The 27685-nt window shown below is 38.5% G+C and overlaps 1 protein-coding gene across 1 annotated transcript in view; it reads left to right on the top strand.

Moving 5' to 3' along the window:
* LOC136885511 (intermembrane lipid transfer protein Vps13) overlaps nucleotides 1–27685 on the top strand; it is a 1358975-nt gene that overhangs the window by 940286 nt on the left and 391004 nt on the right. The window contains exons 40-41 of the mRNA XM_067158109.2: nucleotides 4021–4200; nucleotides 20740–20886. Coding sequence (XP_067014210.2) covers nucleotides 4021–4200; nucleotides 20740–20886 — 327 coding nt within the window. The remainder of the gene's footprint in view (nucleotides 1–4020; nucleotides 4201–20739; nucleotides 20887–27685) is intronic.

Below are 27685 nucleotides of genomic sequence, written 5' to 3'. Positions count from 1 at the left end.
ACCCACCCTACAGCCCTGACCTTGTGCCGAGCGATTACCATCTGTTCCACCACCTCAAAAATCACCTCAACGACAACCTCTACAGTGATGCCGACGAAGTGAAAACGACCGTGAACTCTTGATTATCGGAGCAGGCTGCAAGTTTCTATGAAGAGGGTATTCAAATCTTAGTTGTAAAGTATGATAAGTGTTTAAACAAACTTGGTGGCTATGTTCAAATATAGAGTAAAGTATGTGGAATATGCAAATAAATGTGGTGTTTGAAAATCATCTTTTCTTGTGTAGTTATTTTTCAACTGCCCTTACTTAAAAAAACATGCCTCGTATTAAGAAGTGTTCAGATGCATTGAGGAGCTGAATTACTGCTATTGGTAGGAGTTGGAGTAGTCAGCTTATCAACTAAGATGGAGGCCAGTGGATGGTCGGCAGGTGTAGGTGAAGGTATTTAGAATGAAGTACTGGGGATATGTCACTTAAGTCCACAGGCACACATTTACCTCCGACTTGCTTCACACTTTCTTTTGCTGCATGGCTCCCCTAAGAAATTGAAACTGTATATTTAGCCTATCCTGTGCGCATTGAATCTATGTATACAGTTGAACTGAGTTTCATTTATGTGGGCTGAGTAGCTCAAACGGTAGAGTGCTGGCCTTCAGAACCCAACTTGGCAGGTCCGATCCTGAACAGTCTGGTGGTATTTGAAGGTGCTCAAATACATCGGCCTCATGTCAATAGATTTACTGGTATGTAAAAGAACTCCTGCAGGACAACATTCAGGCACCCCTGCATCCCCGAAAACCGTAAAAGTAGTTAGTGGGATGTAAAACTAATAACATTATTATTGTTATTATTACTTTCTTTGAATGGGTACGTAGTTTAAGAGTTAGAGTGGAACAGAGACAGACATACACACAGACAGAAATGAAAAGTAATCTCTACTGCATTATTATATCTATAGATTCAGCAGTAAATTACACAGACACTCCATTAAAATCCTGTCCATCAAATTATTGTAAGCGTACTCGATCACATTTCTTAAAAATAAGTTATGCCTATCACAATTATAAAACTTAATATGACACACAGTGCCATAACTTATGGAACACTCAAGTTGTAGCTTTCTTGCAGAGGTTGTTGGTGTGTCAGAATCAGTATTGTACATTTTTGATATGGCTTGCACATACTGCAAGAAAAGCTATTTGTTTCTTTGAAGAACTAAATGAGGAATCAGGTAGTATGCAACCTCTCTGTAATATTTTCATCTCATTATGTTGATCTACCTTTTGTATTTGTGTATATGCTGTAATTTGTACAGGTGAGACTGTGGTAATTTTAACATTATGCTATCAGGGAAGTAAACAAGGAGTTTGGCCTTAAAGTGAACATTCAAAAAACTAAATTCATGGTAATCAGCAAGCAGAAGATCACCAATGCTTTTGTCACATTAGGCAGAAAAGCCATTGGAAAAGTGCTGCATTTCAAGTATGTAGAATTCTGGTTAACACAGGTATGTGTTCGGATGTATAAATTAAAACCAGAATCAACATCGTGTGTGCAACAGTGACCTCCAGTTTGAAATCCATCGGCATGTTGTGAAGTGTTGTGCGTCACTGGTGCTGCTTTATGGTGTTGAAGGATGGACACTAACGGCTTTGTCAATGAACCAAGTGCAGGCCTTTGAAATATGAAATGTGGATGTATCTATTACGCATTGTTCAAGATTTCATGGCTAGACCACATAACCAATAAGGAAGTACTTCGTTGAGTCGGGAAAGCATAGGAAAGAGTCCTATTTCGATCATATAATCTGAAAATTACAAGTACAACCTGATATGTGATATCAGGTCATGGCTTGTGGATGGATGAATCATTAACCTGGGAAAAACATACAGAATTTATTTCTTGATAATATCTTTGAAAAATAGTTTTAATTTAAAGGCTTGCCAAATTATGTATTTTGCATATGTCCATCCCATTCTAACCAATGGAATCATTTACTGGGGAAATTCATGATATAGCGAGGTCATCTTTAAGTTACAAAAGAAAATAATTAGAGGAATGGCCGGTGTCAGCAGGAGGACAAGCTGCAAGAAATACTTTAAACTTTATTTTATTTTACCATTGCCTAGCCTTTATATCTTCCATACACTTGTATATATGAAGGAGAATGTAAACAGTTACATCATAAACTCTGATGTACATAGGTATAATACTAGAAATAGACACAGTCTGCACATAGAACCACACAAAACTAAGCTATATGAATCAAGTTTGAGTTATGCAGGAGTACATTTATTTAATAAATTACCAGACTACATTAAGCAGATAAAACCATGTTCAAAATTTAAGAAAAAATTATTCAAATTTGTTTCTAACCATTGTTTTTATTCTATTGAAGAATACTTAGCTCTTGAAAATTAACTTATGTATCACTTTCTTTTTAAATCTGTGCCTCTTTACCACATTGTATATTTCTCTTTATTTATCATGGCATGTATATTACTGTTTTATCCTTTGTTACTGTAAATATGATTATTGACGTGTCCCATATCACTGTATGATCAGTTTGACGAAATAAAATACAATACAATACAATCCTAGATCATGGAAGCCAAGATAGAAGGGAACTGAGGATGTAGACAGAAGATGCATTACTTCTGACATTATTTGTGACATCCACAGTGCGCCAGATCTGGTGCAAGAAGCACAAAATTTAAAAATTTACTCCATGATATTTGCCAGTCTTTTGTGAGAAGATGGCACCAAAAGAAGATCATGTAATTCTGTTCTGGTATCTCTCTTTCTAGCTAATTAATATGCTCATCTTTTTGGACTAACAGGCATTTTAGTGTGAGGGAGTTACAGGATTCCCTAAAGCGAGTGTGGACTGACTGTAGCAGCTGTGTATTGCATTATTACTTCTTATACCCCTTGTTCCACACCCTGATGGGGTAGCAAGTGTGAACTATGTCGCACAAATGGACATGGCCCAATTTTATGACTGGGTGCCCTTCCTGACACCCACCCTATGTGGAGGGATTTGCTCACTATTGTGTGCTTCTGAGGTGGTTGGTAGTGTGGTGTATTCTGTATATATGAAGAGGCATCTGTTGAAACAAAAAAGTAGTTCCTTATCCCAAGATCTCTGAATTAAAGGCCACGACACTGACTGTTCAGATAAGGAACTGGACATATTACATATTGACTTCACTATGGCAATCCTCCTGTGGATGGAGTGGTAGAATAATACCCACAGTATTACCTGCCTGTCATAAGAGGTGACTAAAATGGCCCGAGGGGATCTGAACTTGGGAGTGCGGGTTGGTGACTACAGGGCCTTTAGCTGAGTCCTGGCATTGCTTCCACTTATGTCAGGCTCCTCACTATCATCTATGCTATCCGACCTTCCTTGGTCAACTCGTGTTCTTTTCTGATCCCAATGATATTAGAGCATTCGATGCCAAGGGAGTCTTTCATTTCATGCTTTTCATGACTCGTCATTTTTCGAGGTATCAGATTCCTACCAATTTTTCCCTCTGTTTAATGTTAATAGAGGATGGTTGCCCAGTTCTTTTCCTCTTAAAGCAATAGCTACCACCACCACCACTACCACCATCACCAGCACCACCTACTGTATTTTATTTCTTTCAACGCCACCGTTTCACATTTATATGGGGTCGCTGGATTATCCAGGCTTGGTTTAGCCAGGGATTTTAGATCAAATGATTTTCCCATTGTTGTGCATTTGTCTGACTGAAAATCCCACACAAAGTTGCCAGGTTTTGAATATAGGTAGAAAGCTACCACCATAGCCACTGTGCTAATCTCTGCCTCTCCTGTCCTATGTGTATGTTCTTATATCTCCAGCTGCATCTCCTTTGTTGAAATGTTGATCTATGGGGCAAACTTTGTATCTGCTTTTAGTTAGAAGAATTGAAATGCTGGTTTTCACACTGGATGGGATGTTGTTTTGTGATCTTCATTTCTCTGATGTTTGTTCTGTTCCGTAATTGCTTTCAGGACAGTCTGGAACTTGTGGTTACCAAAACAGGATTGGATGTGTTGAGTAACTTGGTTAAAGCATTCCAGACAGCCATGGATGGTGGCTTAATGAGTATTGAAGGGCCTGCTTCTCCATATGTTGTGTATAATCATATTGGACTACCTACTACACTTCTGTTAGCTCAAGGTCCATTCAGAGTGAGTAAAATTTTTCTATAAAGATTATTGTCTATATTTAAAGTTATATAATTATGAAAACTTGTGTTGAATAGATGGATATCTTTCTCTCTCTGCATGAAGTGAAGATAATTCAGAGAGTTCTTTCTTTGATCTGGGAAGTTACTCTGAAATTATAGCAATGTACTAAGCAAGTCCCTTTCTTGCTGTTTTACCCTTGATCACTAACATCTCCTATGACCAACATTATCACTAACCATTTGTCTATGGGACTACGCAAATGAAACCTCCAATATCTGCAATTGTCACCTTTATGCACATAATGAAAGCAAACCAGAACTTAAAAATACACATATACAAGCACACTTTTCTATTTTCAAAGTCTTAAAAGTCATTACTACATGGAGAGAACTTGTTCGATTATGGTCACTGCATATCTCCATTGTCACCAATACACTAAGAAAACATCAATTTCAATACATTCAAAGGAGAAAATTTCTGAAATTTTCTTTCTTTCACTATGTTCGGGGTTCAATCTCTCTATCACTGCAGTTTCTCCAAAAAACAATCAGCATCACACTTACTGACCATCATGAATTTGAACACGTGATCATGTTTTCTATCAGTAGCTTGGTTGACATGCATTTGTGTCCAACTTTAAGCGTGTCTTATTAATATTTGTGAATGGTGATTCACTTTAAGGTCTGTCTATTTGTTCTCGACAGATACCCATTCGACATGGTTGCACCTGCGGCTCAGCTATCTCCTTCACTGGGATACACCAGCCTCCCCACTGTGGCAGGGTCACATGGTTCTCATATATACTGTGTTAAATAGGTGGATGGTCTTTTGTGATTTCTTTATAAGAAATTTTTCCTAACTATGGTGGCAGTTTGGCGTGATTAAATTTCAGTGATTTTACTCTACATCACATGTGAGTCATGCAGGTTCAAGAGTTCATAAAAAAATAACGGGCATTGATGACAGAGCTCAAAACACCACCAAAATAAATAAAAAATAAATTAAAGTGTGTGTCTATATATCTCAAAATTTGAAGATGTACGGTATATTACCAGATTGGACCAGCACAACTTAATAACTTATAAAGAAAACTGTAAAATTAGCATTATTTTTTCTAAAATATTATATCTTTTTCTTCAGCATGTAAATGTTTCAAATGGCATAATTTGGCCATTTTCTAAGTTACCGTTTTTTCTATTTCTTGTAGTTCAATAAAGCTAAGGAAAAGACATCAGTACTTCTTATAAGATTATGATTTTCTTCAGTTTCCCCCACCTTAGCAGAGGTGTAAATAATGACGGTGTGAAAACTATTGCTGGGGAACTTTCATTAGTCTGCACACAGTACATTACCATCTCAGCTACAGCAGCATGGACTGTGCCATGTAGCTTTCAAAAAATATGTTCAGCAAATCTAATGTATCCAGAAGTATCTGTTGTGTTCGAACAACAGCTGAAATGATTGTAAAGAAATTATTCTCAAATAATGTGTATATTATTTTTGTAAGTGTTAAATGGCCCCAAAAAGCATAACATGCTCTTCCTTAGCAACAGATATGCCTCCAATCATCTAAACAGGAAAATATTTCCAGTTGTGCTATTATGATATTTTGGCTGTTTTAGTGGGATCCAAAATAAATTGTTTTATTTCATAGAACGGGCAGAAGAAACTGCAATTGATGTGCATGATGTCCATTAAGTGTCACTAAAGTAAAAAAAATTGAGTGTCATTTTGTGAACTTTTTGATATTGAATGAGCTGAAATCCTTCCCCATGGAAATACTAGATGGTTATCTCTTAAGGCTGGTCTCCACTGATTAATGTTTAACACCAACTGATGAGCCCAGCCTAGCACACGAGGGCAAAACGCTGGCAACCAGGAATGAGTTAGCTGGAAAATTTATAATGTCCATTAATGGACCATTTATATTGGTATTATAAATTTACCCATTCGGGACAAATATTTCAGAAAGTCTCTCATAGTGCATTGGCACTGCCGGTGGCTCCATGTAGCCTACGCAGTGGCCTCCACGGTATGCACTAGCCAGTGTCTTGGTAGGTGTGCTAGGTACCAACTGATGAGCCCAATCTAGCACACGAGGGAAAAACGCTGGCAACCAGGAATGAGTTAGCTGGAAAATTTATAATGTCCAAACTCGCAGCCGCGTGCGCCCCTAACCACACGCCCAACTCGCCTGGTAGAAGTTTATACTTCAAAGTGGTTTGCTTTTGAAGCAGTGAGCAGGATGAGGGGAGGAAATGTGCCTAATAAAACTGCATTTCTAAATCGTAACAAGAAGCAACAGTGGCAATAACAAAGGCCAAATCCTCTTCGTCTTTTTTTTCTTTTTGCTAGTGGCTTTACATCGCACCGACACAGATAGGTCTTATGACGACGATGGGATAGGAAAGGCCTAGGATTTGGAAGGAGCGACTGTGGCCTTATTAAGGTACAGCTCCAGCATTTTCCTGGTGTGAAAATGGGAAACCATGGAAAACCATCTTCAGGGCTGCTGACAGTGGGATTTGAATCCACTACCTCCCGGATGCAAGCTCACAGCTGCGTGCCACTAACCGCACGGCCAACTCGCCTGGTAATCCTCTTCATCTGAGTCCATTGTCCCTGTTTGAAAATTCTAGACATCACCTAAATGTATTACAACAAATTGATATAATGAACTACCTGTATTGCTGTATTTAGAAAAAGGAAGTCAAGTTTAACATGTTTATTAAGTGTGGACACAATGTTAAATGAAACACTGTTCAACATTTAACATGTTGATGGTGAGACCAGTTAACATTTAACACTTTTAACATTTAACATGTTGTTGTTAAATGTTAATCAGTGGAGACCAGCCTTTACACCTGCCATAGAAAGGCTTTTAACAAATAGGGATACTATAGAAAAGCTAGTTTAAAAGCATAGATGATTCAGACCATCCAGAAGTTTCAAAAAAGTATTTCAGCAATGAAGTAGAAGAGGAAGTAATTGTTGTGGCTTATGTTAGTTTCTTTGTGAATACTGGGTAGGGAACTCGTTTTTCTTTTCAATAGTCTGTAGTTCCTGAAATCCATTGTGTTTTCAGGTCAGTCTTGTTTCTTGGAGTGCCAGTATCTGTATTTCTTGTTCGTTTTAGGTTTGCTCTAGTTCATACAACTTTACTGCTCGTATGAGAGTTTTTAGGTTTAGTGTTCGAAAAAGGTTTTGTTGTTTGGGCGAAGTTAGTCAGAAGTCTCCGACTCCCTCTGTTTGCGTGTCACTCCAGACTTCCCAGAATCTGACAGTCTAGTTGTACTGTTCTTGATAGCAGTGGATTGGTTACCACCTGGGGGTAAAAGTTTGATTTCTGTCATGCCTCATGGTACTTGATTATTACTAGTTTGGACCAAGGTCCAGTTTTTAAGACTGGAGTGGTTAGTTCCAGAATATGAGTTTTCAGCCACAACTCTGGAGATCAGACACAGACTACTTTGCAGCTTGCTGCAAGTCAGACACAAAGTGGATTTGAATTGGTTCTTCCATCCTTTCTGCCATTGGGATATGTCCTCTTCTGCCTTTGAGGCTGTTTACTATTTTTCCCTTTACCTCAGTTGATCCGTGGTTGCTAATTCAGCTATGCTTTATTCACACCTGTCCTGTATACTAGAGGAACTTACCCTATCAGCCATTGGGATGCACCGTGTCAGGGTTGAGGGCCCCCACCTCAGTGTTTTGCGCAGGGTTATACCTAGCTCTTACTCAATTCAGAGATAAAACCCCATGCAAACTGACCGGGCATGGCTTATTATTATTATTTTCTTTGTTCGTATTGGCCTACTAAAGACAATGTTATTTCAGCTGCCTTCCCTGGGCTTTGATCTTTGCCCAGTGCTCCTTCATTCAATGCCGGTGTTGCTCTTTCCTTTCCTCCATTCATGTCTTTCCTGTCTTCAACTTTGGCCTTACTTGAAAACTGTAGTGGTATTTTAGTTTCCTCCTGAGTGGGTTGCATTCTTGTATATCTTCATAAGTGATCCCCATCTCCTGTAGGTCCCTTTCCACTTCCTTGAACCAAGTTGGCTGGGTCCTCCTATATTTAAAATAGGTAAAGATCTGGTTCGCTAATCGTGTTGATTTCATTCTTGGCAAGTGGTCAAAAAATGCAATTTTCCATCTCCGTGTGACATGAGAGATCTTCTGAACATGAATATACAGCTCATTGTTATGCCAAAGTCTGTGTTCATCTTTGCCGTTAATTGGGCCAAGAATTTTCCTTAATATCTTTCTTTCTTTCTTTAATTTCCAATTTTTCTATCAGGCCTTTCTTGTTCATACCAAGGCACACTGTGTGCAAAGCCTCTGGTCTTATGACAGTGCAATAATGTCCGAGTCTTGTGTTCAAGGAATATGGACATTTCGTTGTAAACGTCTTTTGTTGGTTGATAAGCCTGTTTCATTTTATTCATGTGCGATGCAAAAGCTTCTTTTTTCAGAGATGTTTGGTTCTATCCACTCACCAAGATATTTAAACTTATCTGCACATTTGATTGCCCCCTCGTTTACTTTTAGCTCTCTCGGTGCTGTCTTGATGTTAGTTATGAATTGCGTTTTCTCCAAAGGGATCTGGAGGCCTGTCTTTCCACTTGTGTGTTGAGGTGGTTAATTTGCTTTGTACCCGTGTCTAAAGAATTAAAGAAAATTGCTATATCATCTGCAAAAGCTAGGGCAATTAATAGGAAGTTCCATGTTCTTGTAACCTAATCTCACACCATTTTGGAGGCCATCGTTGTTAATTTCTTTACGCCACTCACAGATGACTTTTTCAAGGACACAATTGAATAACAGGGGTGAGAGCCCTTCTCCCTGCCTAACTCCTGTCTTTATATTGAAAGCATCTGAAATTTCTCCTCTGAACTTAACGCTGGAGATTGTGTCAGCTAGGGTCTGTTCGATGATTGCCCTGATTTTGTTATCCAGGCCAAATCCCTTTATGACTTCTATAAGAGTGATTCTATCAATGGAGTCATGGGCCTTCTTGAAATCGACAAAGGTCGCCACAAATTTCTTGTTCCTTAGTTTCAGATATGAGAGGATAGATTTCTGATTCATAATTTGCTTGGCACATGAACGCTCTTTCCTGAACTCTCCTTAGTACTCTCCCAATTGTGGATCAAGTTATTGTTTTGTCCTAATCTGCAGAGCTTTTGAGAGAATTTTGTAAGATACCAGATCAGATCAGTATTGATTGATTGATTGAATAGGAGGGAAATGCCCACGGTAATTGTTAACATACGTTTTGTTCCCTTTCTTATTAAAGGGGTTATTCAGAGCAGAAGTCCACTGATGTAAAAGTTTCTCAGAATTCAAAATCTCAATTATGTCAGTCAGTTTATCAATCATTTTGTTACCAACATACTTCCACAATTCACCAGTTATTGAGTCCTCACCTGGTGCCTTGTTATTCTTGAGGGACTGGATAATCTGTTTGATTTCTTCTTTCATTGGAAGGGATGAATCTTGGTGGATGTGTATGTTATCTTCAATTAAGGAAGTGGATATTGGAATTTCACAATTGAGAAGAGATTCAAAGTACTTCACTTGAATCTGTCAATTGTTCTTGTCATTGTAAGCTATTTTTCCATCCAAGTCTTTGAAATGTAAGCTTGTTGGATTATACTTATTTAGATTGTGTTTGAAGGTTCTATAAAAGTCCCTTGTGTTGTTTCTCTAGAAGTCTTTTGCTGCTCATCCTCTCTTGTTCAACAAGTTTTCTTCAGTCATCTTGGTTGTTTTCTGAATTCCATTTTTGTCAGACGAGTTGTCTTTGTTTTATCACTCAGTCACATTCATCATTCTACCAAGCATGTTTCTTTGACTTCATCAGTGGGACTTTTTCCTTTGCTGTTATAACCAAGGTCTGCTGTAGCTCTTTTCAGTTCTGGGGATTCAGGCATTCTAGTTTCTTAGTAAATTCAGGACATGAATATTGATCTTTGTCAAGTGAACCTTTCTGGTAGCGAGCTCGATAGCTGCAGTCGCTTAAGTGCGGCCAGTATCCAGTATTCGGGAGATAGTGGGTTCGAACTACACTGTCGGCAGCCCTGAAGATGGTTTTCCATGGTTTCCCATTTTCACACAGGCAAATGCAGAGCTGTACCTTAATTAAGGCCACGGCCGCTTCCTTCGCACTCCTAGCCCTTTCCTGTCCCATCATTGCAATAAGACCTATCAGTGTGTCGGTGGGACGTAAAGCAACTTGCAAAAAAAAAGAAAACAACCTTTCTGGCATTTCTTGGAGTCAGTTTACTTTGATTTTGGACCGATAATGATCCAAACGTAGAGTGGCATTTCTTAGAACCTTCATGTTCTGTATCTCTCTTTGAGCTTTAAGGGTGACTGTGACGTGATCAATTTGAAACTCCCCGAGATTGGGATTCAAAGATGTCCAAGCCCTCTGCTTCCTGGGCTGGTGTTTGAAAGCTGTAGATTTTATAACCAACTTGAAGGCCTTCATATTATTATTATTATTATTATTATTATTATTATTATTATTATTATTATTATTATTATTATTATTATTGTTGTTGTTGTTGTTGTCGTCGTCGTCGTTGTTGTTGTTGTTGTTGTTGTTGTTGTTGTTGTTGTTGTTGTTGTTGTTGTTGTTGTTGTTGTTGTTGTTGTTGTTGTTGTTTCTAAAGCAATACAAACCTGATCAAATCAGAACTGCAGGTTTCCATGAACTTTGCTTATGCATCCACTAAAATTTTAGAATCTGCAATAATTGATGGCAAACTATTGTGTGAAATAAATATGTTTGTTTTTATAAAGTGTAAAATAAAGTTCTGTGTTTATAAACACTGCATCTGTGTACTAGTTTAGCTAGACAAAATGTAATTTCTGTAAGTTTGCTGTGAGACATGTCACCTGGGCACTCAGAAGGCCACAATACAGGATGTGTACATATGTAAATGAAATGACTTCTTATTTTTCATAGTAACTCATGTCTGGATGGTCATAATCACTAGAAAGACCACTTGATTATTGCATATATTTTAATTTTAATTATAAATATAAGTAATGGTCGTGGTGTGGGTTACTGTAGTTATGTCCTAGTTCGTGAACCATGGACATTGGCTGAGTGGCCTAGTAAGTGGTCCTGAGAGTCGATATATCAGTTGGTATGGAATGGGACTGGGCATCTCGAACATATTCTGGATCATGGCCCTCCTTGTGCTCAGGCGGCTTGGACTAAACAATCCACTAGTGGTCCCTAACCCGTTAGACGGGAGATCCTCACTGGAACTATGTATAAGTCAGGGCAGCACGCTCAGAATGTTGTAAGCAGTACTCGAACCTATGGGAATAATGGAGTCCCACTCCCATTTGGGAGGCGAGGAACTCCTGGGAAACGCCTTGGCGAATAAAATGAAATTTGATGGGGAACTATCAATATTAATGGGGCTTATGGAAGAAAGAAAGTAGAACTGGCTGAGTTAGCAAAGAGGATGCATCTGGATGTTTAGGAGTTAATGATATTTGGGTAAGGGGAGATAAGTAGGAGAATGTAGGAGATTATTAGTGTACTTACGGGTTTTAAAATGTTAAGGGCAGAGTGTGGAGTAGGACTGTTCATCAGGAATACTATTGCACACAACATAGTTTCTGTTTGGTACGTTAATGAATGAATGAATGAATGAATGAATGAATGAATGAATGAATGAATGAATGAATGAATGAATGATGTGGGTAGATCTGGCAGGTAGAAATATTAGGACTAGAATTTTCTCAGTGTATTCATCATGTAAGGATGCAGAGGAGGATAAAATTGACAAGTCTTATGAAGTATTGGGTGACATTGTAGTCAGGGTCAACAGCAAGGATGGAATAATGCTAATGGGTGATTTCAATGCTAGGGTTCAAAATAGTACTGAAGGATATGAAAGTGTGATTGATGAATGTGGAAAAGATATGGAAGTTAACAGGAATGGGAATCATTTTCTGGACTTCTGTGCTAGTATGGGATTAGCAGTTACGAATACATTCTTCAAGCATAAGGCTATTCAGTGCTACACATGAGAGGCTAGGGTACCAGATCCATAATAGACTACAGTATATCTTAACCGACTTTGAATTCAGGAAATCTGTTAGAAATATGCAGGTATTCAGGGGATTTTTTCATGATACAGACCTCTTTCGGATCTGTAGTAAACTCTCTAAGCCTAGGGTAGATAAAATAGAATCTGTCTGTAGACTAATACCCCAAACCCCATGGCGCAACAGCCCCGAAGGGCCTTGGCCTACCAAGTGATCGATGCTCAGCCCGAAGGCCTGCAGATTACAAGGTGACATGTGGTCAGCACGACAATTCTACTCGGCAGTTATTCTTGGTTTTCTAGACCAGGCCACCATCTCATCGTCAGATAGCTCTTCAGTTGTAATCACGTAGGCCTGCAGACTAATAAGGGTTGAAAATCCGCAGGACAAGGAATTTAGACAGAAGTACGAGTATATGATTAGCAAAAAGTTAAAAACAATGAACAGTAAGCACGTTCAGGATATGAAAAGAGAATGCGTGGCATACAGGGATGCTGTAGTAGAAATAGCAAGGGAATGCCTTGGAACAACTATGCGTAAAGATGGGAAAAGGCGAACATTGTAAAGAAGGCATATCAGAAATGGCTCCAAACAAGAACTGATGCAGACAAGGATTTGTACGTAGATGAAAGAAACCGAGTGAAACAAATAGTTGTTGAATCCAAGAAGAAGTCGTGGGATGATTTTAGTAATAACTTGGAAAGGCTAGGTCAAGCAGCAGGGAAACCTTTCTGGACAGTAATAAAGAAAGAAAGAGAGGGAAAATGGAAATTAATAATGTTTTGGGAAAATCAGGTGAACTCTTAATACATTCCAGGGAATCACTGGTTAGGTGGAATAAATATTTTGAAAATCTTCTCAACGTAAAAGGAAAGCTTCCTGATGATATCGTGAACAACCAAGCTCGTGAGTAGGAGGACAATGATGTTGGTGAAATTACGTGTGAACTGGAAAGGAAGGTAAATACACTCCATGGTCATAAAGCAGCAGGAATAGATGAAATTAGACCTGAAATGGTGAAATATAGTGGGAAGGCATGGATGAAATGGCTTCATCTATATATATAAAATAAGAGTTTTGTCTGTACATTGCACAGAACTTAAACAGGATGATATTTCTGTATCAGTCATGTCCACAGTAACAAAATGCATTATTTGATTTTCTGTATGTATGTATGTATGTATGTATGTATGTATGTATGTATGTATGTATGTATGTATGTATGTATGTACAGGTATCACGAGAAAACGGCTGAAGAGAATTTAATGAAAATCGGTATGCAGAGTCGGGGAATAAGCCGCTACAATCTAGGTCATAAATAATTGTATTCACGCTGACTGAAATGGTAGTTTAAGTGAAGGCCTGAAAGTTAATTCTCAAATATTTATGTTATTAGTGGTCGTATTTTAACAAAAATTGGTATGCAGAGTCAGTGAATAAGTTGCTACAATGTAGGCTATAAATAATTTTATTCACGCTGAAAAAATGGTATTTTAGGGGAAGGTCTAAAACTTAATTCTCAAATATTTGTTATTAGTGGTCCTATCTTAATGAAAACCAGTATGAAAAGTTGGAGAATAAAGCGCTATGATCTAGGCATTAAATAATTTTATTCACGCTGAGTGAAATGGTAGTTTAGGGGAAGGCCTAACATTTAATTCTCAAATATTTCTTATTAGAGGTGTAATCGATAAATACTACATAACTAAGGTTATATAATATTAAATTTCCTACCATTCATGTCTGATATATTACGGTACCGGCTGTGATCACAAATGTATTCATGAACTTGGATTTCTGTTACTAAAGTCCATATTAGCGCCGAAATGGGTAAACAGAATTTAATGAAAATCGGTAGTTAAGTCACAGAATAAGGAACTACAGTCCATGGTATAAAATATTTTACAAATCATAGAGTCGAAGGAAAACTAAATGTTAAAGCCTACAATATAGAAAGCTCATAACATTGATCAACAATAACATTACATTGATCATTGTTTGTTGTGATATGCTTTGTGTCTTCTGTTGCCACTCTTCTCCAGTCGGTTTCCCATTTTCACACCAGGCAAATGATGGGGCTGTACCTTAATTAAGGCCACGGCCGCTTCCTTCCTACTCCTAGGCCTTTCCTGTTCAATCTTCGCCATAAGACCTATCTGTGTCGGTGCGACGTAAAACACTTGCAAAAAAAAAAATCTTCTCCAGTCGATAGGATTACTGCTGCATAGTGAGTAATTTTTATTTGCCTTACGTCGCACCAACACAGATAGGATAGGAAAGGGCTGGGAGTGTGAAGGAAGCGGCCTTGGCTTTAATTAAGGTACAGCCCCAGCATTTGACTGGTGTGAAAGTGGGAAACCATGGAATACCATCTTCAGCGCTGCCGACAGTGGGGTTCGAATCCACTATCACCCGAATGCAAGCTCACAGCTGTGCACCCCTAACCACATGGCCAACTCGCCCAGTCGTACAGAGTGTAACAGCCTGCCTGAATATTGATGTGAAGTAGCTTGGGGAGTTAGATAACTTTCTTCTTTAGCATGCCATTCTCCTGGTTCATAAATTTCTTGACAGGACTGGAACGTAACGCACTGGTTCATCATAGCATTCGAACTATTCAATCCCCTCTGAGGCACTGATTGGAATGAGCAGTGTGCATATTTAACGGAATAATGGCAGAGGAGTGTTCACGGCAGTCTGCGGCGTGGTCATTCCATCTCTGGAACTTTAGACTATTAGATTGGCACCGTAGTACTGTTCGTTAAAAGTGATACAATGTGCGGGTTTTTCATTTGATCAAGTATATTATATGATAGCATTGCTTTTAATTGGTACATTCCTACTGACATTTTTGTAATGACCTATGTTGACTCTAGTTAGGAAAACCACAAAGTCAGTCTTTCTGAGAATCCCATAGCGAAGCACGCGTACATCAGCTAGTAGAGTAATAAGATTAGCGTGGAGTGTTAATAAGACTACTATCAAGGTATCTCATTAATCAGTAAACCAGGCAAGGTGTTCACTGGCGTTGTGGAAGGAAGGGAGTGATCAGTGATTGAGAGTAAGTTGGATGAAATCTAGTGTGGTTTCAGACCACAGAGGGGCTGTCATGATCAGATTTTCAGTACTTGCCAGTCAATTGTAAAATGCTACAAGAGGAATTGACAGTTATGTTTTATAGATCTAGAGAAGGCATATGACAGAGTACCAAGGGAAAAGATGTTCACCATACTGGGTGAGGTACTATGTGATTAATGCTAGATAATTTAAATCAGTCAAAGGCATTTTGTTGACAATTGCTCTGCAGTGAGAATTGATGCTAGAATGTGTTCTTGGTTATGTACAGGAGTTAGACAAGGTTGTAATCTTTCACCTTTGTTGTTCATAGTTTACATGAATCATCTACTGAAAGCTATTAAGTGGCAGGGAAGGATTCAGTTTGGTGAAAATGTAGTAAATATATTTTCCCCACTATGGCAAACTAGTGAAAGTGACAAATGAGAAAATCTGTAGTTCTGAAGTTTTGGTCTAGATTTTTTATTTATTTATATAAAGTCTACAGTGTGACAAAGTCTCACATCTGCAGCTCGTTCTGTATGGCTAATACCAGGCGTATGCGTAAGTCTTTTCCGGTTTTACTAAGAGATGGCCCCAGTGAACAGTATGCAGCCTATGAATTTGACACCTACATTATTTGGTTCATCTGACATTAACCTACCATCACATACAAGTTGAGTCCACCAAATACTAGCGTCTGTGTTGTATCTTTCAGTGATTATGTCGACGTTTGTGCCTGAAATAGAACATTTGTGGCATGCATTGCTTTTCTTATTATTGACAGCTTTCACTTTACAAAGGAAAGTTTAATGTGTCCTGTTATTCAGTACTTACACATCTCCGTTATTAGGTGGAGTAGTAATAGTCAAACTTGTTTCGACTCGTTTGTGCCATCTTCAGTGAAAGTGGGGGATTAAAAGTTATTTACATACTAGAAGCTATGTTTTAGCACATTTTTTTGCTTCTATTATGTAAATGAATTCAACCCCCCTTTTTTCCAGTGAAGATGGCTCAAACAAGTCGAAACATGTTTGACTATAATTACTCCATCTTATGATGGTGATGTGTATGTATTAAATAGGAGGACACATTAAATTTTCATTTGTAAAATTTTCTTGTTTAACCGGAAGAAAAAGGCTGTGGAAAGTCATTGTTTGCTGGTAGAAACATATGGTAAACACGCTGCATCGATTAGATGATGTGAGACATGGTTTCGTCAGTTTAACCCTAGAACCGGCAGTCGTCGCGATCGCGACTCATTTCCCTGTTACTCAACTGGCAGAGTCGCTATCGAGATGCATTTCGCCAGCGCTGACTAATTTCGAGATAGCGCCTTGACACTCAACATCTTTGACATATCTTGCATCATGTTGAAGAAGAAACTCTACTCTATAAACAGAGCACAATTCTGAAGTAGTTTAGTATGACAGAGTGTGCGGTATATATGTGGAAAAACGAGAACGCTTTGCAGACGGTCATTCTGTTGTGCTTGCTGTGGTTGTCCGATATGCATTAGCTTTCGTGTCGCAAAATGAGTGAATTTTCAGGAAGTAGTGAAATTCGTAAGTGTTTGTTTGATCTGGACGGCGAAGGTGATAGTGAAGTATTTTTAGAAGGAACTGACGATGATTTTGACAGGTAGTGGTGAGTTATATGTGCCTAGGCTAAGTGATATTGACGATGGTGGGGAACACAGTGAACCAGTCACTGATGATAATAATGATAATGACGGTAATGCAGTTGACCAAACAGAACCGAAGTGAACAAGAGTTTATCCTCCAGAGCCAGAAATAAAAGTGGAAGAGAAGTTCAAGGTTCGAAACGCAGGTATACGAAATTGCCCTCCGAGAAACAGTCATCCTCCTTACATATTTCTATTTGTTTTTCTCCAGTGCTATCTGGAATCTTTTAGTGACTGAAACTAATAAATATGCACAGGAAATTATTCGAAATAAAATGAATTCTGGATATTTGGGTCTGTATTCTCGTCTGCAAAGATGGGTTGACGTTACAGTATCAAAAATGGAAAAAAAAAAACATTTCTCTAGTTATGAATACGGATCTGAACCCTAATAACAATATTGAAAAATATTGGTGCACTTCAAAATCGCAAATATTTCCATATTTTTCTAAAGTCATGTCACTAAAACATTTCGACTGGAAAGAAAGTTTGAACACTGAAAAACCCATTGAACATGAGGAATTTATGGTTAGTATTGTCTAAGGTCTTGTAGATGAAGAAACTCTTCAAAGCATTCCACCTGGATCTTCAGGAGAAATGGGACATCAGCTAGTACGCCTCCCAGGAAAGAAACTGCGGTTGTGCCCTATCTGTTCGAATGCAGAAAAAAAGTCACGCACCCACTTCTGGTGCTAAAGATGTAATTGTGGTGTTCATCAACAGTACTACCATAAATTAGAACATTTCTGGAGGCCTATGAAACCAGGAAGAGGAGCCACCACCCCGAAGGTAGCGAGGAAGAATCTGACTAAGTAGACTCACATGTTGGTGCGATGCGTTTGTGTTATTTCAGTTCTATTTTACTTTACAATGCTTTAATGTAGTGAAACCTTTCTACGTATTTTTAATCAGCATAAAATTGTGTAAATTTTGTATATAGTAAAATCGTCATATACTATTACTTTTTACGTACAAGTTGTCCAGAACTTTCGAATTATTTTGGAATACTTAGCGTGTGTTGGATACTTCACCAATACTGCTTCGGGATACTAAATTGGTTTAATTTCGTACTATATTATTCTTCGTCCTATTCTGAATAAAATGACAATATTTTTATGAATTTTTTAAAAGTTGCTTGCAAAACTCGCCTAAATGCTTGCCGCTTGATGGTAAACCACTTGTCGGTTCCAGGGTTAAACTTGGTGATTTCAATGTGAAATACTGGATGATGACCCAACTCAAATTCAACAGCATTAAAAGTGTCACAAGCAACAATCAGCAGACATTCATGAGCAATGGGGAAGATCAGTAAACTCAGTAAATGGACCCCGCACAATTTGAATGAAGGGCAAATGGAAAATTGCAAATTCACTTGTGAAATGCCGGTCTAACGCCATGAAAGAAAATCATTTATGTACCGAATTGTGATGGGTGATGAAAAATGGATTTATTTTGAAAACCCGAAGCAGAGAAAATCGTGGCTGTCACCTAGCAAAGCCGCTCCTTCAACACCAAGGCCAAATTGCTTCGGCAAGAAGACCTTGCTTTGTGTCTGGTGGGACCAGAGAGGTATTGTGTATTATGAACTCTTGTAGCCCGGTGAAACCATTAATGCACAACGCTATCGCCAATAAATGATTGACAGTCACGCATCGATCGAAAGATGACTGGAATGGGCCACAAGACATGGCAAAGTGATTTTGTTACACGTCAATGCTCCGTCTCACACAACAAAACCAGTGAAAGACACCTTGAAATCGCTAGGATGGGACATCCTTCCACACCCGTCATACTGCCCCAACCTGGTGCCATTTGACTGTCACCTCTTCTCATCAATGGGGCATGCGCTCACAGAGCAGCACTTCAGCTATTTCGAGGAAGTTGGAGAATTGCTCAACGAATGCTTTGCCGCAAAAGACAAGCAGTTTTTTTGGCATGGTATTCACAACTTACCTGAAAGATGGGCGAAGTGTGTAGAAGCCGATATCTAATATTTTGAATAAATCACATGTTTTCTTTACCACAAACACTGGCAAAAACTTATGCATGCACCTGGTACATAAAATTGATCATTAAATATAAATATTTATTTGACAGAGTAATCACAACTTCTGTCAGCTTTCCTAATTTTCTGACATTTTGCAGATTTGTTAGTTTGCTAGAGGGGGGACGATATCTTCTACCACATTTGTCCCCGATTTTCCTGATGACCTTGCTGTTACTTTCCAATGCACATACGGTATAACAAGAAATATCTTAATTGGCGCTTATATGATGCCGTCAGCTTCTCAAGTGATTCATCACTTTGTGATTGCGGAGAGCAGCAGACGATCCAACATCTATGTCAGTGTGCTTTATGTCCTTCAATGTGCACTATGAAAGACTTGATTGCAGCCTCCCCCAACGCTATTGACGTCGCCCAATACTGGGCAAGCATCATCTAGCTCTCGAATATTGTATAATAGACTTGTATATTTGTATAGTAGGAATGTAGATATCTTGTTGCTTTTTGTTAAATATCTGTAAGTGAAGTTGATACTTCTGACACGAATAAAGAATAAAGAAAGAAAGCTCCCATTTCGAATGCTAGCGCTTTACTAGTGTACAGTGAGTCATCTGGAGACGAATGAGCGTTCCACTTACTCTAGACCAATGGTAAAGCATTCTTTAATTCAAACCTTCATTATTGGAGAAGTCTTCCTCGTGAACAGTCAAGATTTTCTTCTGAGGTCGTGGAGCAAATTTCTCTATGAAACATCAAGAATGTCCCCTTGTTTTCTTGACACGGCAAAAGCCCTAAAGCTTATATCATGTCTACATGTAGTTAACAGTTTGGCGTGTGCCGACAACTTGGTCTTAATGGCAGATTGTGCTGAAAGCCTGCAGTCTAATATCTTAGAACTTCAAAATAGGTACGATGAGTATGGTATGAAAATTATCCTTTCCAAGACTAAATTGATGTCATTAGGTAAGACATCGAAGAGAATTTGATATCAGATTGGGGATACAAAGCTGGAACAGGAAGATAATTTCAAGTATTTAGTATGTGTGTTCTCCCAGGATGGTAGTATAATAAATGAGATTGAATCCAGGTGCAGCAAAGCTAATGCACGGAGCTCACAGTTGCCACCACCAGTAATTTGTTAGAAGGAAGTGAGCTCCTCGACAAAACTACAGTATCTTTACATCGGTCTGTTTTCAGACCAACTTTGCTTTACAGGAATGAAAGCTGGGCGGACTCAGAATATCTTATTCATAAGTTAGAAGTAACACACATGGAAGACTCGGTTATGGAGGGTAAGAGAAGTAGAGGGAGACTAAGACAACAGTGGTTAGACTCAGTGTCCAACAATTTGAAGATAAGAGTAATAGAACTAAATGAGGCCACAGATCTAGTTACAAATAGAGTATAGTGGTGGCATTTAGTAAATTCACAGAGACTTGCAGACCTAATGCTGAAAGGCATAACAGTCTATAATGAAGATGTATGTATGAATGAATAAATGTTTACGTGTTAATTTTTTTATTTGGCTCTTATTTTTATTGCTCCCCATGCCTACAATAGCCCGCCTTGTGTTTATCCCTGTGAGTTTCAGACTGCCTTTCTAAAGTCTGATCTCTAATAATTTACATACTATACTTTAATTGATTGCAATATTGTTTTTGGGTATATGTTCTTGTCAGTAGCATGCTGTTTTTCATATGTTCATTTATTAATTTTGTTTCAGGTCCATGGTAGTCGAGCATTAAGCCAAGACTGTCATACTCTGGCACCAGGTGAATGTGTTGGTCTGTGTGTTGTTAATGGCTCTTCTTCTTCACCACTCAGTCTCCTGAACCTAGGACATGCAGATGAGAAGTTTCTTAAAATACTAGTATGGCCCATTGCAGTTTATGTGTTAGTGTGTCTTTAAATATTACTACTACAATAAGGAAGGATGGAACAGAATAGTCACTGCATCCCTTATACGTGTTCAGAGTAATTCTTGAGTATGGCCATTTTGCACAGTAACACTCGACTTGTGAATAGAGTGAGGATAAAAATCGAAATTGATGTGCTAAGTGCTAATCACTTCTGATGTTTGTTATATGCATATGTTGGAAAGTAGTACAGGAAAAGTCTTAGTAGAATGTAAACAAAAAATATTCATAGTATTCATTCATTATTGATTATCCCAAGAAAGATGAAATTCCAATTCATCTCTCATTCGAGCTGGTGGTGGTGGTGATGGTGATGGTGGTGGCGGCTGTGTTGTGAGATTTTATTCCTGTCATAAGTGGTAAAGAACCTTGGCCAAATATATATGTCAGTCAGAAAACCAAAATGCAGATCAGTAGTGTTTAATGAAGATGGTAGGTTGGTGGGATTTGTTTTGTGTTGGTCAACTTTATGTTTAAGATAAGCGGTGGCTTTCATATGTTCTTCCTTCCTTATTAGTAGTGATATTCACTCCTTGTTGTTTTTATAATAAAATAATATGTATTATGTTTTCTAACTTCTGTAGTTTTCCCTAGCCTATAAATGAAATACTTCTATATATATCTCCAAGACGAGGAAATTAGACGGAAGTACATGGACATGATTATTGAGAGGTTTCGAACAGTAGACAGTAAGCAGGTTCAGGATATAGAAAGAGAATGGGTGGTATACAGGGATGCTGTAGCAGAAACAGCAAGGGAATGCCTAGGAACAACTGTGTGTAAAGATGGAATAAAGGCGAACATGTTGGTGGAATGATGAAGTGAGAGCAGCTTGTAAACGTAAAAAGAGGGCTTATCAGAAATGGCTCCAAACAAGGCCGAGGCAGACAGGGATTTGTACGTAGATGAAAGAAACAGAGCAAAACAAATAGTTATTGAATCCAAAAAGAAGTCGTGGAAAGATTTTGGTAATAATCTGGAAAGGCTAGGCCAAGCAGCAGGGAAACCTTTCTGGACAGCAATAAAGAATCTTAGGAAAGGAGGAAAAAAGGAAATGAACAGTATTTTGAGTAATTCAGGTGAACTCATAATAGACCTTAGCGAATCACTGGAGAGGTGGAGGGAATATTTTAAACATCTTCTCAGTGTAAAAGGAAATCTTCCTGGTAGTGTTGTGAACAGCCAAGCGCATGGGGAGGAGGGAGATGATGGTGGTGAAATTACGCTTGAAGAAGTGGAAAGGATGGTAAATAAACTCCATTGTCATAAAGCAGCAGGAATATATGAAATTAGACCTGAAATGGTGAAGTATAGAGGGAAGGCAGGGATGAAATGGCTTCATAGAGTAGTAAGATTAGCATGGAGTGTTGGTAAGGTACCTTCAGATTGGACAAAAGCAGTAATTGCACCTATGTATAAGCAAGGGAACAGGAAGGATTGCAACAACTATCAAGGTATCTCATTGATTAGTGTACCAGGCAAAGTATTCACTGGCATCTAGGAAGGGAGGGTGCGATCAGTCGTTGAGAGGAAGTTGGATGAAAACCAGTGTGGTTTCAGACCATGGAGAGGCTGTCAGGATCAGATTTTCAGTATGCGCCAGGTAATTGAAAAATGCTACGAGAGGAACAGGCAGTTGTGTTCATGTTTTGTAGATCTACAGAAAGCATATGACAGGGTACCGAGGGAAAAGATGTTCGCCATACTGGGGGACTATGGAATTAAAGGTAGATTATTGAAATCAATCAAAGGCATTTATGTTGACAAGTGGGCTTCTGTGAGAATTGATGATAGAATGAGTTCTTGGTTCAGGGTACTTACAGGGGTTAGACAAGGCTGTAATCTTTTACCTTTGCTATTCGTAGGCTACGTGGATCATCTGCTGAAAGGTATATAATGGCAGGGAGGGATTCAGTTAGGTGGCAATGTAGTAAGCAGTTAAGCCTATGCTGATGATTGGTCTTAATGGCAGATTGTGCCGAAAGCCTGCAGTGTAATATCTTGGAACTTGAAAATAGGTGCAATGAGTATGGTATGAAAATTAGCCTTTTGAAGACTAAATTGATGTCAGTAGGTAAGAAATTCAACAGAATTGAATGTCAGATTGGTGATACAAAGCTGGAACAGGTCAATAATTTCGAGTATTTAGGTTGTGTATTCTCCCAAGATGATAATATAGTAAGTGAGATTGAATCAAGGTGTAGTAAAGCTAATGCAGTGAGCTCGCAATTGCGATCAACAGTATTCTGTAAGAAGGAAGTCAGCTTCCAGACGAAACTATCTTTACATCGGTCTGTTTACGGACCAACTTTGCTTTACAGGAGCGAAAGCAGTGTGGACTCAGGGTATCTTATGCATAAGTTAGAAATAATAGACATGAAAGTAGCAAGAATGATTGCTGGTACAAACAGGTGCGAGCAATGGCAGGAGGGTACTCGGAATGAGGAGATAAAGGCTAATTTAGGAATGACTCGATGGATGAAGCTGTAGGCATAAACAGGCTTCGGTGGTGGTGTCATGTGAGGCAAATGGAAGAGGATAGGTTACCTAGGAGAATAATGGACTCTGTTGTGGAGGGTAAGAGAAGTAGAGGTAGACCAAGACGACTATGGTTAGACTCAGTTTCTAACCATTTAAATACCGAGCTCGATAGCTGCAGTCGCTTAAGTGCGGCCAGTATCCAGTATTCGGGAGATAGTAGGTTCGAATCCCACTGTCGGCAGCCCTGAAAATGGTTTTCCGTGGTTTCCCATTTTCACACCAGGCAAATGCTGGGGCTGTACCTTAATTAAGGCCACGGCCGCTTCCTTCCCACTCCTAGCCCTTTCCTGTCCCATCGTCGCCAAAAAGACCTATCTGTGTCGGTGCGACGTAAAGCAACTAGCAAAAAAAAAAAAAAATAACCATTTAAAGGTAAGAGGTATAGAACTAAGTGAGGCCACAGCACTAGGTGCAAATCTAGGATTGTGGCGACGTTTAGTAAATTCACAGAGGCTTGCAGACTGAACGCTGAAAGGCATAACAGTCTATAATGATGTATGTATGTATGTATTGTACCAGTAAAAGAGCCCGACTTTAAGATTTATTTTCTACGCAAGCATGGAATAGTTCTCAGGGCTAAACTGGACGAATAATAGCTAGGGCTTGGTACAGGAGGCAGGGTCCTATCTACAAGAAAAAATTGAATCTGATTTGATGAGAGTTTATGCATATAATGCATGTTAAATTGCACATCACCTCATGGTAGATAGGGGTTGTTTTCCACATTGTCCTTTAAATGGCCCGGGTCTCCAGCTCACCAGGCCGCACCGGCTGGAACACGTTGCAGAAGATGCCCAAGTACTCCATCATGATGCGGACGGACCATCCAGGTTGGTTGCATGGAATACGCCTCAAGTTCCCGATGCTCGTGATGACCTCCGCTGCTTCCTGACGATGTTGAGGGTAATCACATTACCCGAGTACAATGAGGTTGGTAGAATCAATGCAAACTCCGAAAATGTGCTCTTCGTCACTCGCAGAATAAATCAAAGTTCATGAAAACCTTGAGTAATGTGTTTTCTCACCACTAGTAAAATCACGAGACAATATTCATAAAGAATTTCAAGGATCCACTTTTTAACACTCATGGAAATGACGAGTCCGTGGTCATGAAGACTTTTAATAATGTTATAGATCATCAATGAAAAATAATTACAAGTCTTTAAGTAATCACTGGCAAAGATCACAAGTCTATGCTCGTGGAAACTTCGAATAAATTTAGAGTTCATCACTCGTGAATATTACAAGTCTTTGAATAATCACTGGCGAAAAGTTAAAGTCCATCACTGCTAACTATTACAAGTTTTACTGGCGAAAAATTAGAGTCCACAACACTCGTAAATATTGCAAGTCCCATTTATAAAGACTTAGAAAAATTCCGAGTTCCTCAACACTCGTAAATACATAGAAAAATTCAGAGTTCCTCAACACTCGTAAATATTGCAAATCTTTGAAAAAAAAATCACTGGAGAAAATTTAAAGTCCCATTTATAAAGACTTAGAAAAATTCAGAGTTCCTCAGTGAGACTATAACCACACGAAGATAGCTTCCGACGATACTGGCAGCGAGTAGAGCCACGTTGACTACTCGACTGTCACTGACTGACTGAGATATTAGGCTATATGGAGCCCTCCTTATATTTGGTTTTGGGGACATTACATCACATATGCCGTGAAGCTGGTTATCTCCTGAATCCCTCGACGGATTTTCTTGAAATTCAAGCCTTGCGACGTTTATGTAATTCCCTTTAAAATGACACGTTGATCAAGTCTCTACCCCAATTATTATGGGAGTTTTAATTTTTTTCTCCATCGAATGTTCCGGAAGGTGTGATGCTTGAATCTGGAACATACGAGTTCAGGCTAGCTGCACGTGGCATGACAGGCGGGTGATCTAACTAGCCCCTGCGGCTACGTCACGCATGCAGCTGTTCTCAGCTTGCTCGCTCGTCCTGCTGAATGTAAACAAATCAGGCTTGCACGGAGTAATACGTGTGGTGATAAAATACAATCAACTCTCAAAAAAATATGCATGTACAAGTCGTAACCGGTGCAGTATGTATGTATGTATGTATGTATGTATGTATGTATGTATGTATTAGTGATGATGCTTTTAGTTACACTGTTTTACAACACAAGAGAATAAACATAAGGTAAAAAAGAAAGGAAAGAATCAATGGAGAAGAAGAAGAAATGTATGAATATCGTTTATGTTACGGTATAATGCAAGTAAGCACAGAAAAGCAATAATCACTTATGGAGATTGTGTGATTTCTCAAATTTGACATTGTGCAGTTACATACTTCATTATCACTTTTATTAGGAATCCTGCCATGATTTGAATTGGGCCATGGAATGCATAGTTAGTTCTATGTCCTTTTGTGGATAGTGCATCATTAAACCTTGTGCACTTGTCTGGAGCATAGAAGTTCATTTTTTCTTGGAGTTGTGTAGATTGTGCAGATTTAATGACTATTCTCAGGCTATATAGTCAGCATTATCATGAGGGAACCCTACTTAAAATTAATATAAACAAATAAATTAATCTAAGTTTCCTTTACAATTGGCTTTACGTCACACCGACCCAGATAGGTCTTAGACAACAATAGGATAGGAATGGCCTAGGAGTGGAAAGGAAACGGCTGTGGCCTTAATTAAGGTACAGCCCCAGCATTTGCTTGGTGTGAAAATGGGAAACCATGGAAAACCACCTTCAGGGCTGCTGACAGTGGGGTTCAAACTCACTATCTCCTGGATGCAAGCTCGCAAAATAAGTTTCCTAGAGCCATTGCTACACTGGAATGAAACACTGGTAATTTCACAATAAGCCTAAAGAGCTTAAATGTTTTTAAAGACATCAATGTTGTACTGAATCTAATCTATGGATAGAAGTCTGATGAAAAGGCTTGGTTCCGTATTGGTGTACAGTATTCAAGTTTCGGGACACATCATGCAAAAATTGGAAAATTTTCTGAAATATCTAATAATGTAACCCGGTCTTTATAATTATATTATTTTTAATTTTTCATGATTGAGTTTCAACCCATTTTGTATACAATACTTTTCCTGATGATCTTAATCTTCTTGGAGTTTTAAACAATCAAGTGGATAATTAACTTAAGTTAAAAAAATTTGCTTCTTCACCAAACAAAAGCTATTCTGAATTATTAAGTATATTTTTACATCATTTATGTAGAGAGTAAAAAGTAAGGGAGCAAGGTGAAATCTTTGAGGAACTCCATTGGTAACAGTGATGGACCCATAAAAGTGATTCCTTACTTAAACAATTTGTTTGCAGTTTTCAAGATACGATAAAAACCAGGAGAAGAGAGGCTCATTAATTACATTACCTGTCTGTTTTTGCAGCAATACATTGTGGGAAATAGTGTCGAAAGGTTTTGAGAAGTCTTGTTGATCATCCTGGAAAGAATCAATGATTATATTTCTGAAGAGAGGTGCGATCATATCAGAAATTATTGAATCAACAATTTTAGAAATATAAGATGAAATTGTTACTGGTCTGTCTTGTATTGAGTCAGTTTTATCACCATTTTTTAATACTTGGCTATTGAATCCTTTCTTCCAATCCACTGGGAAAACACCTTGGTTCAGTGGTAAGTTAAACAGATAAAAGATTGCTTTACATAAAAGAAATGAACACACTCGAGTAGATAAGTTAAAACACCATCAGGTCCTACAACTTTCTTTAATTCAAGAGATTTCAGTTTGTTGTAAATTTGCATCAGAAAAGTCAAAAATCAAATTACAACTCTGTGTAGAAGAGCGGAAGAAGCATGGATGATTGAGGTAAGTGAGAATATCAGAAAAGATATTGCTGAAGGAAGAATGGACAAAGTATATAGGAACATTAAAATATAAAACCTAAAGCAAAATGCTCCATCATAAGAGATAAAAATGTGAAAATATGAATGGATAATCAAGACAGCAGTGCACAGTCTGAGAAATACCTTAAACAACTGTAGGATGGAGGAAATGTGCTGGACAAACTACAGTGTATTGAACTGGAACATGAAGTAGAGGACAATGATAAAGGTCCTACAATCATAAGGAGGGAGCTTGAATCAGCACTTTAGTGATTGCATGAAACTAAATCTACGGTCCACATAACATACCAGGAGAATAGATGAAGAATATGAGAGAGAAACTGGCCTTCTATGTGCCTTGATATGCAGATGTTACAATTATTGTGAA

This window comes from Anabrus simplex, chromosome 1 (assembly GCF_040414725.1).
Source record: "Anabrus simplex isolate iqAnaSimp1 chromosome 1, ASM4041472v1, whole genome shotgun sequence".
NCBI lineage: Eukaryota > Metazoa > Arthropoda > Insecta > Orthoptera > Tettigoniidae > Anabrus > Anabrus simplex.
Note: the sequence above shows the minus strand (reverse complement) of the source record. Positions and strands in the feature narration are given on the sequence as shown.